The 18,518-nt window shown below is 42.7% G+C and overlaps 2 protein-coding genes across 4 annotated transcripts; both read left to right on the top strand.

The window, feature by feature from the left end:
• Positions 1-3,846: 3,846 nt before the first annotated feature.
• On the top strand, positions 3,847-10,568 carry LOC113584696 (BTB/POZ domain-containing protein 2). Its single transcript, XM_027021771.2, has 10 exons — positions 3,847-3,989; positions 4,125-4,801; positions 5,231-5,350; positions 5,611-5,767; positions 5,926-6,031; positions 6,787-6,984; positions 7,267-7,459; positions 7,997-8,084; positions 8,226-8,372; positions 8,729-10,568. Exons 2-10 carry the CDS (start codon positions 4,197-4,199, stop codon positions 8,888-8,890), a joined length of 1,776 nt encoding a protein of 591 aa, XP_026877572.2. The 5' UTR covers positions 3,847-3,989; positions 4,125-4,196; the 3' UTR covers positions 8,891-10,568.
• Positions 10,569-14,877: 4,309 nt separating this feature from the next.
• On the top strand, positions 14,878-18,508 carry armc6 (armadillo repeat containing 6). Of its 3 annotated transcripts, none has more exons than XM_027021746.2 (8): positions 14,878-15,121; positions 15,304-15,447; positions 15,574-15,659; positions 15,806-16,373; positions 16,598-16,743; positions 16,876-17,007; positions 17,290-17,427; positions 17,613-18,508. In XM_027021746.2, exons 2-8 carry the CDS (start codon positions 15,327-15,329, stop codon positions 17,823-17,825), a joined length of 1,404 nt encoding a protein of 467 aa, XP_026877547.2. In that variant the 5' UTR covers positions 14,878-15,121; positions 15,304-15,326; the 3' UTR covers positions 17,826-18,508. The 3 variants fall into 3 exon arrangements, with proteins under 3 accessions (XP_026877547.2, XP_026877546.2, XP_026877545.2); XM_027021744.2 differs by having other exon boundaries at positions 14,879-15,121; positions 15,325-15,447; positions 17,613-18,507; XM_027021745.2 differs by having other exon boundaries at positions 14,878-15,447.
• Positions 18,509-18,518: the final 10 nt, after the last annotated feature.

An 18,518-nucleotide genomic window follows, 5' to 3' on the forward strand; every position in this document is an offset into this window, starting at 1 on the left:
TTTCATTTCATTCCAATATTACGCTGATAAAGATATGATTACAGCAGTATCTAGATAATTCACTTATGCCCTCAGAGAGCATTTCCATCTCCGAGTTCTGATCGAGATCTCTTTGAAGACTCCTTCAACGTGAACTCACTAGCAATCATCATATAAAGACGCTGGGGAAATGGAACGCAACACTACCCACTTCACAAAATGTTCTTCCGCGAGTTTCCGGAGGTTTCCGCAGAGGTCGCCAATTACTCAAATGTACACAGTGCAGCTTTAAATAGGTTAGTTTTATTTGGCTGTTTTTATGATTTTTATGCGCTATAATGATACTATATAGATGGCATATTTCAGTACATTTTCTCTAGGATTACCTTTGGACATTTAGTTCATACTTTTTATGTCATTTATACATTTGTTTTTACATTTAAAATAAGTGCACCACAGACAGATAGCAGATCTACTTAAGCACAGAAACAATGCAGATAGTGACAGTTAATTTAAATTCCACAATTTAGTTTCTCATTTGTTATTATTAAATTGTTGTATTTTATCTTAAAATAAATATGATATTGGCATTATGTATTGGTAATCTGTACTGGTCATGGAAAGCCCATATCAGTTGACCACTATTATCGTTATTCATTATAGAGCATTTCTGTACCTACCGTTTTAACAGTGAGGGTAAAAACGTCTGTCACACAGCAGTTTTTCATGACATTGTTATGACAGTACAGGAGATGCTACATATCACCTTTCTAGAGTCTTCACTTTTGTCGCCCTGACGTAACAAACAAACCGCTGAGGTGCAAACTCTGTTTCCATAACATGCATCATTTCACTCCACGCAACATCATAACACATCCTGTTGCCAACAAAGTTGACATCTTATGCTTCATGGAATAAGCATTTATACATTTTTATGTATGTTTAAGTCAGTTGTCATGATGGACTTATGTAGGTATCTTGTAGCCTTCTAAACTGTAACCTTTAGTAAATTATCACTTTTTCCAATTGCTTTATAATTAAACATTGCTAATGTTTTATCCATGCGTGTGTATGTCTTGTCACAGAGGTTCTCACATCTAAGCCTTAAATTCAAATGATCAAATGGTACTTCATACATTCAGAAAATGACTACTATATCTATGGTTACTTCATGGAAACCATCAATTGTGTTTCATTATGAGATTATTTTGTCCTGTTGGACTGGTGCACACATATTGGAACATTTATTATCAGTAATCATTTCTAACATATGAATTAATTGTAATAATTCACTCAGAGGCCCTACACAATGGTAATACAAGAGAGGGGATTACTAACAGCAGTGCAGATTCAATAATAGCATATGAATAAATAATAAATAAACAAATGTTTACTGCCTATATGGTAATAATCTGTAAACAAAAAGTGACAGGTGAGAATTGCTTGTAATGTGAAAAAAGCAAATAGCAGCACTGAGTGTAATGTACAGTATATAGCAGTACTAACCGTAATGTATAATATATAAGTGTAAGACTCAGATAAAAGACTTGGCTAAACTTGCGGTAAATAGCTCTGCTTAGTCTCATTTCATGGTTACCCCTAGATAAATACATTCAAGTAAATAAATAAATAAATAACACACACACACACACACACACACACACACACACATACACACACAAATATATATATATATATATATATATATATATATATATATATATATATATATATATATATATATATATAATTACTAATTAGTATAATAAAAATAATTAATGAATCATTACTTAATAAATACATATTTACATCTTTTCAAAGAATAAATTAAAAGCCACTACTACAGACCCTTTCATTAGTTCTGATGTGCCCAGCTATACTTTCATGAAGATCAAATCTGCCATACGAAATTTGCCATTTTAAGAAGACAATCCACATGTGAGAATCTAGTCAAATACAAACTTCCACCCAAACTCTGGCCACCTTTCATCTATAATTGTCAGATTTGTTTTTTAGCTTCTGTTTTATTAGACTTACAAGCCTAAAAACATTTTTTAATCGGAGTGTAGATGGTTTCGGGTGAGCGTAAGGAGACTGACTTTTGTCAAATTATTTTGTCATATGCATGGTGTACATGGACAAAATGGATATTGCCAAAACAGGGGCCCACTCATCAGAACATCACTATCACCTCTCAGTTTGTGCATTTTAATGCTCCATGCAATGCTCCATGCAAAAGATCATATGGAGAGAAAACTCCTCTCTGGTTATACGCTACTGTAAAGCAGCTACACACATGCTGAGAAGCAGTCTGACCAATGGCTGTGTGCAGCGCGGGTACATGATCAACCAATTGTGGTGTGTGAGAAGGCAGGATCTTTAAAGAATGGTCAAAGCAACGCAAAAATAGCTGCACAGTGTATGGCAACTGTAGAAAGAAAATATCATCATGAAAGGAAGGACAAATCCCAGGCATTTTAGAAATAGACACATTTTCATGGCCCAAAACGAGAACATGTCCGGGGAAAAAAAAAGACATATGGTGACCCTATACAATACAGAAACCTCATCGAAATATCAGGTTTATATAGGATGAGCTCATTCCCAGAGGTGGTCCTGTAATATCTGACATAGAATGCACACACACACACACACACACACACACACACACACACACACACACATACAATGGATTCTCTTTAATAAAATGCATAATTTTAATAACCTATAAAGTGTTTTAAACACTAATTTAAAAGGTGGAAACTGCAAGTAACCCGCAGATAAAGTAAAGATATACCAAGTGCTGATTTCAGGCATGCATATTGTGGACCTTAGCTTTTATAAAGCATGCATGAATCTCCATTTGATTCATGCAACATTTCATTTTCATTTTTTCATATTAATCGAAATCATCATTCATATAAATTGAAAACTTTTTAAAATTAATTTTAACTTAAGTTTCCGTACCGTTAAGTCTGGCTGCACAACCTTGCTTCTTACTTATGAATACTGAATAGTGGACAGCTGCAGCGTTTGAAGTAGATGCAGAGCAGATGTTTCCCTTTTTGCCAGAAGGTGGCAGTAAAAATGTCCTCATTAAAAATTACCTTGTACCATCATTTTGTACAGAACGCAAAAAAATGCATTTTATTCAAAGTATTATTACTGGTGGTACCTCAATCATTTTCCTATTCACTTTTTAAAGGATTTGATATTTGAGGTGTCATTGATAAGTAGTACAGTTAGTAATTCTTCCTGGAATTAGTGTTTACTTATAATGCACAAAGCGTAAGGATTCTTCTGAAGGACATTAACTCTGTCATTGGACACCAGAAGATCAGTAGAGAGCTGAGTAGCAGATAATGGCTCTGATGCCATTCTGCTGGAGTGGACACCGTTTTCTGGAAATTATTTTTGTTTGCTTGTGTTTCGTTTCTGTTCTGTTCTGATGGAGCTTTCCATCACTGTTGCACAAGTCTGCCAAGAACAATGCGAGGCATTGACTTTGACTTGTGATTAAAAGACCGGAGGATTATTAATGAACACAAGGTGAATTATGTATTATGTCAACAGTTCAGAAAATGTTTTTGCTTGTTATTAAAAGTCATTGTTTTAAATTATGTGTGTGAATTAAATATTGTACAAAGTCTTGCTTCACTCACTGTATATGACGATTGTGAGAACATTGGTAAATTATATAAAGTACGAGAGAGCCAACATTGGTAAATTATATAAAGTGCGAGAGAGCCAACATTGGTAAATTATATAAAGTGCGAGAGAGCCAACTTTTGCAGCTGCGCAAGCAAAAATGATGAAGGCTCTGTCCGAAATGTCCTGTTTTTCTGGAGACCTTGTGTACTTCATTGCAATTTTGACTACGGCTACATTTACTACAGCACATTGCAGTTTACCTGGAATATTATTCACAGATATCTACATACAATTTATATTTCTGTTACATTCTAGATTTACATCTATGCTTTTCGGTGGTCTGCAAAACAAATCTGGAGGTAAACAGTTCCTATGGATCCTGACGTTAAGAGCCAGCTTAGCGTTAATGTTTTACATTTCATGGCCGTGGTTAACACGTGTTTCTCAACCTATTATGTCCTATTATTAACAGTCATTCCGTCTGTTTTATCCAGCCTTTCCCTGGCGATGTTTTATCCAGCCTTTCCCTAGCGCTGCAGCCCCTCTGCTGCTACGCCGGATACAGGATGTTGTGTGCGGTTTGTTTACCTCATCAGATCACCTCAAAGAAGTTAAAGTCCAAGATGGCGGCGGGAGACAACAGCGGTCGGCCTCCTTGTTTAAATTTCTCCAGTGCTGGCCCTCTGGGCAACAGTCAGCCGAGCAATAGTCAGTATACCTTCGCCACAAGCAACGGCGGGTCCGTTGGAGCAGCGGGAGGATCGCAGAGTTTGACGAGACGCTCAAATCCTCAAACGGGGCCTAATGGCCCCGAAAGCGCCGCCGTCGCAGTTGGCCTCTCGCCGAACATACGGAACTCTCTCCCGCAAGCCGTGGCTCAGGGCCCGGCGGCGGCAGGAGCGGTCGGCGGTTCAATGGCAGCCGTAGCGTCCAATATGATGGGGTCCGCGTCGAATTTAACGCCGGCGCCGGTACCGGCGACGCACTCCTCACTCTCGGCGCCGCCGGCTGCGGCGGCGGTTCTGGTCTACAGAGAGCCCGTCTATAACTGGCAGGCGACGAAAAGTACCGTGAAGGAAAGGTTCGCATTTCTCTTTAATAACGAGGTATTGAGCGACGTCCATTTTCTGGTGGGCAAAGGGATGGGAGTTCAGCGAATACCTGCTCACAGGTAACTGATAAAAAGATTCATTTCTGTCTAAAATTGTGTTTATCGTGACGCTTTGTGTTTATCGTGATTGCTTGGTAGATAGCTAATAATTATATTTAGCTATTCTTTTAAAGTGTCATCGGATTTGAAGTGTTATAGCTGCCCATTTAATTCACACAAACTATAAAATAAATGCACAGCTCCATGTTTATTTGAATCTCCTGTGGTTAGTCAGTTAACAAAGTAGCTAACTTAGCTAGCTAACATTTGTATGTTTGGAGTTTGAAGAAATTAGCCGAAGAAGCGTAACCCAAGAAGCTAATTCTCAGATTAACACCCTAAATCATGTGGACACCTGGAAAGCAAAGCCCGGCAATGAACTTGAAACCGCAACAACTTGGAATCGACATTTCTGACCTTTGATAGCCTGTCTGTTATTGTCTTGTGTAGGTTTGTGTTAGCGGTCGGTAGTGCTGTGTTTGATGCCATGTTTAACGGAGGCATGGCCACCACGTCAACAGAAATAGAGCTCCCAGATGTAGAGCCCGCAGCCTTCTTGGCTTTGCTGAAGTAAGACGCTGGTTTATGACATTTCAATACGTTTTGTTTGTATAGTTACGAGAGGTTTTATTTTCACCAGAATGTGTAGCTAAAATAATTTGTTTGTGGTGTCACGTGAACGATTCCTGTGATTTGTATTGATCAAAAGGCCTCTAGAAAGCTAGACACAGATCAGGACTCTCACAGTAGAATAAAAAGATGTTGTGAATTTTGATCGCTGGATTCCACAATATGCGAGTGTGTGCAATAAGCCGGAATTTCCTCTCCAGGTTCTTGTACTCCGACGAGGTCCAGATCGGACCCGAGACTGTGATGACCACTCTGTACACGGCGAAGAAGTATGCTGTGCCTGCACTGGAGGCCCACTGTGTGGAGTTTCTCAAGAAGAACCTGCGTGCTGACAATGCTTTCATGCTCCTCACGCAGGCAAGGCTCCACTCCCAAAGATCTGAAGTGCCCCCAACACAGTCCCCTTTCTGTCTTATATGTTTCAGAAAAGGTTGTTTTAAAGTGATAATGAAATCAAAGTGCGTTTTATGAGATGAATGTTATTAATTTCTCTTCCGTTCTGTCTCGCTGTCCAGGCCCGGCTCTTCGACGAGCCCCAGTTGGCTAGCTTGTGCCTTGAGAACATCGATAAGAACACAGGAGACGCGCTGGCAGCGGAGGGCTTCACAGACATAGATCTGGGTGAGTGTGCTGGCTTAATGCAGTCATCAAAATGGCAAATCGGTGTCCAGTGTCTTTTCGGCACTACTTTGTCACATAGTTTCTGAAGGTAGATAAATGTTAAGTAACTGGGCACTAGGAGAACAAAAACACTGCCGCTTTTCCTCTTTTTTAAGTTTTCCATGTCTTTCCTAGGAAAAACTGCTCTTGGCGCAAAAAAAATCATGAAACATACCTAAGAGTTGGTCCGTAATATTGCATCTTCTATGGGTGCTACTGTTAATTTAATAGTAATGATGTCTTAATGTTTTGTAACTGATTTGGGAAAAAATGAACTGTTCGGACCCTTTTAAGTAGCCTATCTGTCTCTTCATTGCTGTCTCCCTCTGAGCTGTTCGGACCCTTTAAGTAGCCTGTCTGTCTCCTCACTGCTGTCTCCCTCTGAGCTGTTCAGGCCCTTTAAGTAGCCTATCTGTCTCTTCATTGCTGTCTCCCTCTGAGCTGTTCGGACCCTTTAAGTAGCCTGTCTGTCTCCTCACTGCTGTCTCCCTCTGAGCTGTTCAGGCCCTTTAAGTAGCCTATCTGTCTCTTCATTGCTGTCTCCCTCTGAGCTGTTCGGACCCTTTAAGTAGCCTGTCTGTCTCCTCACTGCTGTCTCCCTCTGAGCTGTTCAGGCCCTTTAAGTAGCCTATCTGTCTCTTCATTGCTGTCTCCCTCTGAGCTGTTCGGACCCTTTAAGTAGCCTGTCTCTCTCCTCACTGCTGTCTCCCCCACAGACACGCTGGTAGCTGTACTGGAGAGGGACACGCTGGGGGTGCGGGAGGTGCGACTGTTTGGCGCCGCAGTGCGCTGGGCCGAAGCCGAGGCCCACCGGCAGCAGCTGCAGCCCACGCCCGAGAATAAGAGACGCGTGCTGGGGAAGGCCCTCACCCTCATCCGCTTCCCCCTCATGACCATCGAGGAGTTCGCTGCAGGTGCCTTCCAGCATGCCCTCCCATACATTTGCCCCTCACCCAGTCTCCCAGCCGACCTCCAGCCCCAGTGATCCGGTTCACCTGGCCGCACAAGTCCAGGCTTTCCCTGCTTGGAGACACCCGATTCGCGTCTTTAAGGGATTAGTAGTTTTCGCTAAATAGGGGTTTAGGCGGGGAGAGTGCCACACTGCGGTGGGCGGTGAATAAAAAGTTTGATCGTCACCATCTTGCCTCAAATCTGAGTTTAATCATGGCAGTGTTTGTGGGTGTGGCTGGGGGCAGGTCCAGCGCAGTCAGGCATCCTGACGGACCGAGAGGTGGTCAGCCTCTTCCTGCACTTCACGGTGAACCCCAAGCCGCGCGTGGACTTCATCGACCGGCCGCGCTGCTGCCTGCGAGGGAAGGAGTGTAGCATCACGCGCTTCGGCCAGGTGGAGAGCCGCTGGGGCTACAGCGGCACCAGCGACCGCATCCGGTGAGGGCAACGTCCATGCGCACCCCAACCTCTGCTTCTGAAACTTCATGGATTAGAGCACTGTACAGTATAGTTTGTCGTCCCCCCCAAGTTAGTGGGGTCGTTTTAATTAATAGACTTAATAGACCCAGAACAAAACCTTATTGTCTGATGCTGTGGGCCACCAGGACTGGAGGTTTACATCCAAAACATTATTCCAGTTCGACCTTGGTATTTGTCCTGAATTGGGACTTTTAAGCGTCTACATACATGGACACGTTAAATGTTTTTCCATATTTTATGAGAGTAGTTCTGATAACGTAAAATAATGAATCTCAGTTCTTTTTTTCACTTGCTTATTTCACTTTTATATTTTATTTTATTCACTTGTTTTCTTGGTATTTTTACAATCCTAAGTAATTTATTTGCCCCCTACCTGGACCTCAAGAGCTGCTAAGGTGTTATTTGTGGTTATGAATTGCATGTTGGTCAGGTTCTGCGATGTTTGAGAGGCACCTCAGATTCCTCATATCCTCTCTGTGTCCATCTTCTTCACAGGTTTTCAGTAAATCGGAGGATATTTATTGTGGGTTTTGGACTATATGGGTCTATACATGGACCTACAGACTATCAGGTCAACATACAGGTACAGTCTGCTGTGCGAGTTAGGCATAGAAGAGATACTTTGTCTTGAATTTTGATTAATTTTGAGCTAAAACGATGTTAGTGTGAAATGTAATGTACCCTCAGAATGAGACAAAAGTTCATCTAAGCTTATTTTTCTCAGATTATTCACACAGATAGTAACACAGTCCTCGGACAGAACGACACAGGTTTCAGTTGTGACGGGTCAGCAAACACCTTCAGGGTCATGTTCAAAGAGCCGGTGGAGATTCTGCCCAACGTGAATTACACGGCATGTGCTACCCTAAAGGTACTGCTTGCCATTCACCAGTGCCACGACCTCTTCACCTGTTCCACCCCCCACCCCCCATCATGGCACATCTAATACAAATCGTGAAAGATGACGATTCGCTGACAAGCTAAAAATTATTAAAATTATTTTAATAAATTATTAAAATAATTTGCTTTAACTTGTACTTGTTTTGCATCTGTTTTGAGTTTGTAAGAGGATTCACAGGGAGTAAATGCATGGCTAAACTGTCTAAACCAAAGTTAGTTGATTTTCACTTAAATCATTGCGTAATTTGACAATTACTGACCAAATTGTTGGATTAATACTGAGGTGGTGGATGTTGGTATGAATGTCTTCTTTGTGGGGTCTTCCAGGGTCCAGACTCCCATTATGGTACCAAAGGCATTCGAAAGGTCACCCACGAGTCCTCAGGGTCGGGCACCAAGACCAGCTTCACCTTCTGCTATGCGGCCGGCAACAACAACGGCACTTCTGTCGAGGACGGACAGATCCCCGAGATCATCTTCTACACATAGTGACCCTTGACCTCTTTGGGGTGCCAGGAGCAGTAGGTTCTTTGAGCTGTGTCACAAATGGCTCACTGGTGGACTTTTATTTTGTCAGGTGCACTATAACAGATTGGAAGAACTTATGAGTGATGTAGTGGGTGGTAGAGTTACATAAAGACTGCCTACTGCTCACACCTCCCTCAGAAACTGCACTTTGTATGTGCAGTGCTTATCTGCATACCTAATGACTGAGAAATTGTAATATTAAGAAGGAACCTGCGTCATCCTGCATTAAAGGTCCATATTGATGTAACAGAACCCACAGGCTGTGAACAACTCCCATTTTGGTATATCACTGACTGACCTGAATGTTATTTAAGTGGGCAAGAGAGCTGCCTTTTACACTGACTTGCTTGAGTAAAATGAGTTCATTGTGATTTAGTGAATACCTTTTTCAAACTAAGGACAGCTAATACCCTGCTCTTGGATGCAATGCAAATTGGACTGGGTTAAACTGCATTCACAAGTCTGTCGCACCTGTTTATGCCAACTGGGGAAATGAGGACAGATGAAGCCATTCTAGAATACTAGGGAAGTCTGCACCCTCAGGTTCCCTTGTGTTTCTGTGCCAAAATATTGTCCTCACATACAAATGCCTTTTTATAAGCCAATTAACACGCTAGAGCTCAATTATGTTAGGTTCCTGAAGGGAACTATTAAAAAATAATCAACAACCTAAATTTACTTTAAGCCATGCATGCATTTTGAATGTCACTTTGGAGTGTTTTGTAAAGTCGCATGCATGGGAACCCTCCAAAGTTGAAGTATCGGCCCTCCAAGTTGGTTCTGCCTAATGTATCAAATTCTTATCCTAGTGGTGACTTAATTAAAATAGAATGCACCGAGTTCTCATATAAAGCTGGGGCAAATACGTCCGTTTAAATAAATTGTCACATATCAAGTTGTTGCCGTGTTCGTGTGTGTCTTGCAGCTCAGGACTGTGAAACCTCATGGATGTAAAGGAGAAACATATATCTTTGACACCCATAATAGCTTCCCCCCCCCCCCCCCCCGTCCATAGTGAAAATACTTTATTGAACAAAACGTGGCCCCTGCATGTTTGGGACCTCTTCATTGAAAAGCAGTGAGATTTGACAGGTCTCACCTTAACTAATCTGCCAAATTATTTGTACAAAGGCCCTCTTGCGCATATTTAAATATATCTTAAAAATAACCAAACCTGGAGTCCTATATGTTGTGTTTTTGTTGACCAATATCTAGCCACCATACAAGGACTGTTTCATCACTAATCATTAATGTAACTCGAGGGATTTGTATTTAAAACCTGTTTTGTTTGGTTGGTTGTTTTTTGTTTTTGTCCAATCGGTTTTCATTTCTATACAGACTATTCACTTGTGTGTGTATGTGTGTAATGATATTTTTATTTTTATTTTTTTCAAAAATGGTAATTGCATCATGCAAGTGTTATTTAGTGAGTCTAAACATGGCTGTAAATGGTTTGGTTATGAATGAATGCTGTGAATGGCAGTGGGCCTGAACTGTGCACAGAAAAACACTTTTTTTTTCCCCCTTTTTTATTTTTGGTGATGTGTGTAATTTTCTTGCTGAAGGGTTAAGATTAGGACTGCAAGATTGGCATACTAGCATCTGAAAATAAACCTTGTCTGTATCAGCAGTGTAGTTGGAATTGGTGTGTATCCAAAATTAATTTTGCATGATGTAATCTGTGATCACAGCTTCATGTGGTGTGTGGCATACCTCTAGAATTTTTTTACATTGTGTGTAACAAACAAACAAAAAAATTGTTAATTTGAAAACACAAAACTGTTTAAGATTTACAAGTAATTTTATAACCACTTTGAGCCATAACTTGTGCCATCGTACCAGTTTGTGTTCTGGTGCTTTGTGCAGTCCTGCCCTTACCAGCCTAAAGTAAAGGGAGAAAGTGTCGGAGAACTGCGCTACATGGGAGCGGTGAAAAGGTGAGGAATGACGAGGGAGCAGTTTGGGGTGGTAACCTAAAACTAGGGCATACCCTTCCCCAAGAGGCTGTGGAGTGCCAGGACGTCCTCTTTCAGGCCCTTGCTCTTAAGAGTCTTGGCAACAGTCTGGATACGGGGGGTCTTTGGGCTCACCCTGGAGAATCTGCCAGTTGTCCAACACAATGGCGGGAGGCCCGGTCGCCTGTGTTGGAACGCAGGTCGGCTGTAAAACCTGGAAATAAAGTGAGAGGAATGAAGAATGACTGATCAATAGCCCATGGTCAGGTCTAAGCGCTAATGGATAAATAATTGGTCCAGGAGGCAAACTCTTAGAGGCATAGGTTTGTTTACGTGTAATATTTGGGCCTGGAAATTAGTTAAAGATGGTTTCCTATATGTTCACCTCACTCACCAAAGCACTAGGTGATGGGGCAGTAGTCCTTGACAGTCAACAGGGCTGGACTTTGAACTTTGAACATGTGACCTTGTTTGATGTTCAACACGCCAGATTTCACCGACCACCTGCTCAAGGGGGGATGAGGTTACAAAATGTTGCCAGCTACTGTCAGCACACTGAGCAAAAACACAGCATCTCTGGAGAAAACAACCTGGTGTTGCCTTAACGGAAAAATTTAAAGTATTTAAAAACTTTCCTTAGCAGAGATGCTAGACTTGAGTTTGGCTCAATCAGAAATTTGCCCGCTGCTGTCCACATTAAAGCTTTCACAAAATTGTTGAAGCGGACGTCACATACGTTCGCAGTGCTCCCTGCAGGACGATGACTGTAATAAATAATTACACGATAAGGGGAAGGGGAAAAAACAAAACAAGAAATACAAGCTGTCTTCCTAAAAAATGGTCTACTATGAAGTAGCTAAAACATAGCATGCTAAAGAGCAGTAGGCTGTAAGACTGAAGAGGTAGTGCTTTAGTTCTCTGTAGGTTTTAAAGCACTGAACCTGTAGGAGGCTCTGTTTTAAGAAGGAAGTGCTGCCAAGACATAGAAACTGTAATATTTTAATATATAGATTTTTCATGCAGTGATTGTTGACAAAAAGGAAATTCGCTTCTAAAACACTTCTCCGGTCCCAAATTAATGAATAAAATCTGTTCTAACATATCTCAGTAATCATTTGTATGTATTATCATTTACATTTTAAAAAAATCTTAAAAGTGTGTATTGTGTGCAAGTCTCAGATACTGTGGTATTCATGGGCTCTGCATCAAGACATCAGCGTGGTGCATGATTTCTCATCATTGACCTGCCATCATCTCCAAGAAACACGGACAGTAGATTCGAACCCTCTCTTACGCAGGAACTTATTTTACAAGCCGGTGCTTTATCAAGCTGTGCCACTTGAGGGCAGGAAACGACGCTTCTCTCCATGTGTATATATTTTTCAAACGGAATAAATGTAATTATGCAGGCGGTCAGGTGGGGGGTGCATTCGCACTTCTCCGTGTCCTTAGCCAAGGCGTCACAGTCTCACCATCTCTTTGTAAAACAATGAACGATCCCGATTTCTGTTGGCAAGAGAGAGCACACTTTTCTCCCTCACCGGTGTTAAACTATTAAGTTTATATATGTCAAAATATAATGCTCAGAAATATCCAGTATGACATGGTTTTCTCTAACAAAAAAGCAGAGCGTACAAGAGTTGCAAAACTATAATTTACAGTAAATGCTGTTGAACGCTGTTCGCATCCTTGATTATTCTTCTGCACCCTCACACTGCCTCTTCTTACTACAAAACATTTACGTTACTACACTAAAAGTACTGGAAGCTCCAATTAAAAACCACCACAAGCACCGAGGTTAATTTTGGCTGGGTAATTACTGGGGTAATATTTATCTGGTCAAAGATCAATGGCACTGAATCAAATATCGATCAAATATTGATGGAGCTGGCCGTTGCCCACCACGCACACAATGTTCCCTCAGAGCCACGTCCTCGATGGACACATGGCAGTCCGTCATCGGGATGGCCCTGTCCAGGGAGAGCAGGACATTAGCGCCTCAGTACAGGTTTACCAGGCATGTGTGAATCACGATGCCTGTGGGGTTTTGTTTTGGGCTTTTTTGTTTTGTTTTTGCCTAACGCTTCAACACTATGAATGAATAGTGGACAAACCAAGTCTTTCCTCTTCCTTTTCCAACTAGCTATTCAATTTAGTACCACAAAGTTCCTTAACGTGTTTTGAACACAAATATTGATGGGCTCCTTTGAAAATTCAGCTTGAAAATAAACACTTGTTAGGACAGCTCTATATATGTGTGTGTCTTTTCTTAAAACTCACCCTTAAAGTCAATATGAAATCAAAACCTTTTATTTACATTGTTAGGTTACATAGCTGGAAGCATTTTTGACCATGTGAGGGAAAAATAAATAAAATCACGTAATGTTTCGCTCACTTTTCACGATGCAGTCAAACCCCGGGTGGCTGGAGTTCATAACTCTATTCCAATGCTGTACGAGTAGTCTCCCTTCTTTCCAGAGTGAAATGTGATCCAATGATTTTAACCTTCTGCCTGATGGACATGCATAATATACTCAATACAGATACAGTGCATCATTATAATAATGACTACAATATCAACAGAGAGACAGCAGGAGACGGAAAGGGAGATGTAGGCTTCAGAGAGCAGGAGGAGACAGAAGCATACGTAGTTCTTAACCATAGTGGATTATGACCAACGTTTCATTATATAGTGTATTAGGTTTGTCCATCGGCATGTCAGAGTGGTGTGAGATCTCTCCTCACAAATCACATGGGCATTGTCATAACACACAATCACTACTCCAGTTCAACAAATTGACCTGTACCCGCCATGGCTATACTCCCTCACCATGACATTGCCCATGGGCGTGGTCCCGTCCTCGCCATAGGTGGAGATGATGATGTCGACGTTCTCCACGACGCGCTGGAAGGTCTGTACAGGCTCCTCGGATTGTAGCTGAGCTCGTCAATTAGGCGCATTCATACACGCACCTGAGGAGAGAGGAGAAGATTATACACAGATACACACCTGGCAACAGAAATGAGTCGATTAGATGCAAACACATCAGGAGAGAGAGATGTCAGTTAGGCACACACACAGAAACAAACACACCTTAACTGAGTTAGAGACAGATACTTTAAGACCTTGCAGGTACAGACACGTATAATGAAATATTTACATTTACGGCATTTAGCAGACGCTCTTATCCAGAGCGACTTACAAAAGTGTTTTGTCATTTACTCATAGAATATATCCAAGTACAGCATAGTAGGTTAGAATTAAACATACCAATGAACTAGAATACTGTAGAATACAGGGATGAATGCTGATACCTAGAAGTGCAAAATACATAAGGTCTATCTTAAACAATGATAAATGCTATAAACAATAAGTGCTAGAAATATAGAAATACAGACACGTATAATCAAACCTCTGTACAATAACAGAAAACAAAGCCTCATTGGCTAATTTCTAATAGGTCTGCAGTGCGGAAGAGCTTTCAGCGTATTTCACCTGCTCAGCTGCTCTCCAGCAATCGCTCTGAATGAACATTCCAGCTCAGACAGTGGCGCCACAATGCTTAATTAAGGCCAGGTAAAGTACAGACCTGGGAGAAGGAGACAACAGATCTTACCAAACACCTGTCCACCACTAATGATACCTTTACTGTAGATGGCCATTTTTAGAAAGCATATAAAGGATGGGTATCTTGTATATAATGGTGTATATAACACGTGAATAGTATAATTTGTTTATAACAACAAAATAAATCTACATTATTTTTTTGCGAATTGTCTGCAAGATGTCAATTAATTACATTGCATAATGTTGTGTAATTTAATTGTTTAGGTAATTACTTAATGCTAATTATAATGGTCAGAATTCGACAATAATCTACGTTTAACGTCGAACAAAGGAATGTGCATTGACGGAACTTCAATATTATGCTAGACGTTCACCCCGAGTCCTATTAATAAACGGACCCACGTAGGTTCCGCGATTCACTATCGCGGGCGGTGCGTATCGTGGTGCTGACTGGGCTTTGGTTTATTCTTTTAGCGTTAGACCAAGTTGGGTGGGACGTTATCGTCAGCTTGCAGGCGGGGTGGTCGTGAGTGGTGGTGTGATGTGTGATCTGCGATGTGTTCGGCTAGCTGCGTTACTGTCAACCTAAACCTTTAAGACTAAATTATTTGAATGAGGGCCTCGCCGAGACGATAAAGTCATTCACTGATCGAAACGTCACGACACTGGGTAAATTTAACTGTCCGTATCTAGCGAGCCCATTCGTTGTTGTCTTGGTTGAATGTCCAGCTAATAGCTAATGGCTATCTAGATGATCGGCGATGTGCAGCACCCATCACGATTTTTGTTCTATTGCTTGAAGAGCGATAAGAAAACAGTCGAACTTGTTTTCAACCGTTTCCTTGTAACAGCTGGTCCGCTGTAATCTGCAGACATGGCAAAGCGCAGGATAACGCAGGACACCTTTGACGCTGTCGTCAGGGAGAACATCGAGGAGTTTGACATGGATGACGGTGAAGCGTTAAGGGAAGCGATTGAGCAGTTTGAGTCGCAGGGTAATTTCACAGGTTTCTTGCCACCGTCGATGTGCCTGTTTTTATTGTTTGGTTTATGACGTTATTCACTGGGGATGACTAACTGGTGGCCTGATTTTGCCCTTTTCTAATACTTATCCGGTAAAGGTGTGGACCTCAGTAACATTGTAAAGGCAGTGCCCAAAGCTTCTTCTGAAGAGACCACAGATGAACAGACCCACAAAGTCCTTCAGGTAAAGTCTGGTTCCTTGTCTTAATGAAAATAAACCCATTAGCACCGTGCTTTGGGAAGGCCAAAGCGTAGATGATTACTTTGCCACACATCATATGTATTATGCATACATCACCATACACATGATGTCTCCCCATTCGCCACCAGGCTCTGGAGTCTCTCAGAGGTGAGTTAGGCTCCTCCCTGGCATCCTTGGGGGAGGGGCTAAAGCTCTTCACAGAACAGTGCTCCCTCGGCTTCGCTCAGCGCTACCTGGCCGCGCAGAAGGATGCCTATCCCACGATCCTCTCCTGCTGCCAGCGCGCGGGCGTCAACAAGGAAGCTCTCTCTGCAGCGCTGGCTGCCATGTCGATGCTCACGGACGGTCAGCCCGATCTCCTAGATGCCGAAGGCCGCGGATTCTTGATCGGCACGTTACGCACCCACCTGGAGGATCCGGACCTCACCTGCCAGGCCGTTCGGGCCGTGCGCCACGGGTGTCTGAAGCACGAGCAGAACCGGCAGGACCTGGTGAAGGCCGGGGCGTTGGCCCTGCTCACCGGCGCCGTCGCCCGTCACGCCCTGCGGCCTGACGTCGTCAAAGAGGCGTGCGCCACCCTCCGGGTCATGACCTTCGACGACGACGTGCGTGTGCCTTTCGGCCACGCACACGAGCACGCCAAGATGATCGTCCTGGAGCACAACGGGCTGAAGATAATCATCGATGCTGCTAAGGGTGAGCTCTGTGTGGTGTCATTGTGCCAGATCTGGGATTCTGTTGAATGCTAAGACAGAGGTGATCACAAGTGCAGTGAGAATGATCCAATTTCTTTGTAATTGCTGTTCATCTACAGTATGTTTGATCAGCTACTATGATGTGTGCTTTTGCAGTAAGAGCGTACAAGCCAAAATTGCGACGTAGCATGTTGATAACCCTCCCCTCTGCCACCTTTCCCCTAGCCCATCCTGGCAATCTGTCCGTCCTGAGTGAGCTGTGCGCTACTCTGTCCCGGTTAGCTGTGAGGAACGAGTTCTGCCAGGACATCGTGGATTTGGGAGGGCTGAAGTTCATGATGACCCTCCTAGCAGACAGCTTGGACTGCCAGGTGAGTGCTCTCTACAGCGCCTCTCTCCTGACCTGTAATTAAAGCTGAAGTCATTAGTCACTGTAACTGGTTGCTATTCTTACTGCTGCATATAGGCCAATAGCAGACGTGATGTCGTTGATTTTCTTACAGGACCTTGTGAAGCAGGTCCTGAGTGCTTTGCGGGCCATCGCTGGCAACGATGATGTTAAAGACGCCATTGTGAGCGCAGGCGGGACGGAGCTCATTGTCATGGCGATAAACCGTCACATGGGGAATGCACAGGTGTGCCCTCTGCCGTTCGCTAATGGGATTGCAGTTTGGGATCACTTTTTGCAATGATCTCTCGGGTGCCCAACAGGTCTGTGCGAATTTTGTGCTCGGCTTCAGCTACAATGAAAGGGGCGGAGCTCGGCGCGCAGAGATGTGTGAAAACGCTGGCCGTTTGTTTTCTGACAGTTGCCAACTGCCGCTCCGGCCGTTTTGAAGCGTGCCGGTTTTGTTTTGCTGCTGGCCGAACAGCGCCCTGTACTGAGGTTGTCTTCTGTTCTGTCACATGTGCCACAGGTGTGCGAGCAGGGCTGTGCGGCTCTGTGTGTGCTCGCGCTGCGCAAGCCCAATAACTGTAAGGTGATCATGGAGAGTGGTGGAGCAATGAGTGCCCTCCAGGCCATGAAGGCCCATCAGGCTGAGGTCAGCGTGCAGGTGGGTAATGCATTTACTTCTATAGCACAATCTATAATTGGGGGGGGTGCACTAAATAAATTTGTCTCCAACAATAACCAGTCTGCCTTATGAGACAGCTACGAGTCCAGTACCGGAAGACCTGACCGTGTATGCCACAGCAACTTTAAGTGAAAATGCCTTTTCTGTCTTTTATACCCTGACAGAAACAGTCCTGTATGCTGCTAAGGAACCTAGTTGCCCGCACACGCGACTTTAGCCAGCCCATTCTAGACATGGGAGCAGAGGCCCTGATTGGTCAGGCTCTGGCCACTCACAGGGACTGTGGCGACGTGGCGAGGGCTGCCCTCAGGGACCTGGGTTGCCAGGTAGAGCTCAGGGAGCTCTGGACTGGCAAGAAAGGAAGCCTCACTCACTAACAGAGGACTCAGGAGTTGTCTCATTGGCCATCTCATTCACTGTGTAGTGATGGGGAAGAGAGAGCATCTAATTTAAGCAGAACACAAAGACACTGTTAGGAAAATAATTCCAGTAATATTGTATTCACCATTTCCTACATCATGTACTCCTTATGAATTTCTGTCATGAATATATTATGGTGTAAATATTTTAGCTGTATTTAAAAAATTTTTTTTTTTACATGTAGTTTAAACTACTTTTCCCATTTACTGATGCCAATGTTTTTCTTGAGATGAGCTATGGTTTTATTATTTTTCCTGAAATGTGTTTTTCCTGGACGAATGGAATTTGGATTGCTCTTGGAATAAGTGTACTTAGTTCAAAAGGTGCTTTTCTCTTGTGTCAATGTGACACCTGAATCTGAAACATTTATTGTACAGTGTTACTTAACACTCGCTTTCCTTTACAAAAAAAAGCGTTGTCCATGAGAAGGGTCACAAGCATTTGCAATTTGTTACCTAGCGGCCAGTCAAATACAAAAAAAAAAAAAAAATTGTTGAAGTTCTCCAAGATACACTATGTGCTCGATAAGTGCACGTGTAAACGAAAACGTTATTAAACATATTTGAAAACAAATGCAAAATATTGCTAGCTCATGTAAATCGACATCGAATTAAGACATGCTGGAATTCCAATTTCCCGAAAACTAATGG

Source organism: Electrophorus electricus, chromosome 7 (genome assembly GCF_013358815.1).
Source record: "Electrophorus electricus isolate fEleEle1 chromosome 7, fEleEle1.pri, whole genome shotgun sequence".
NCBI classification, from domain to species: Eukaryota; Metazoa; Chordata; class Actinopteri; order Gymnotiformes; family Gymnotidae; genus Electrophorus; species Electrophorus electricus.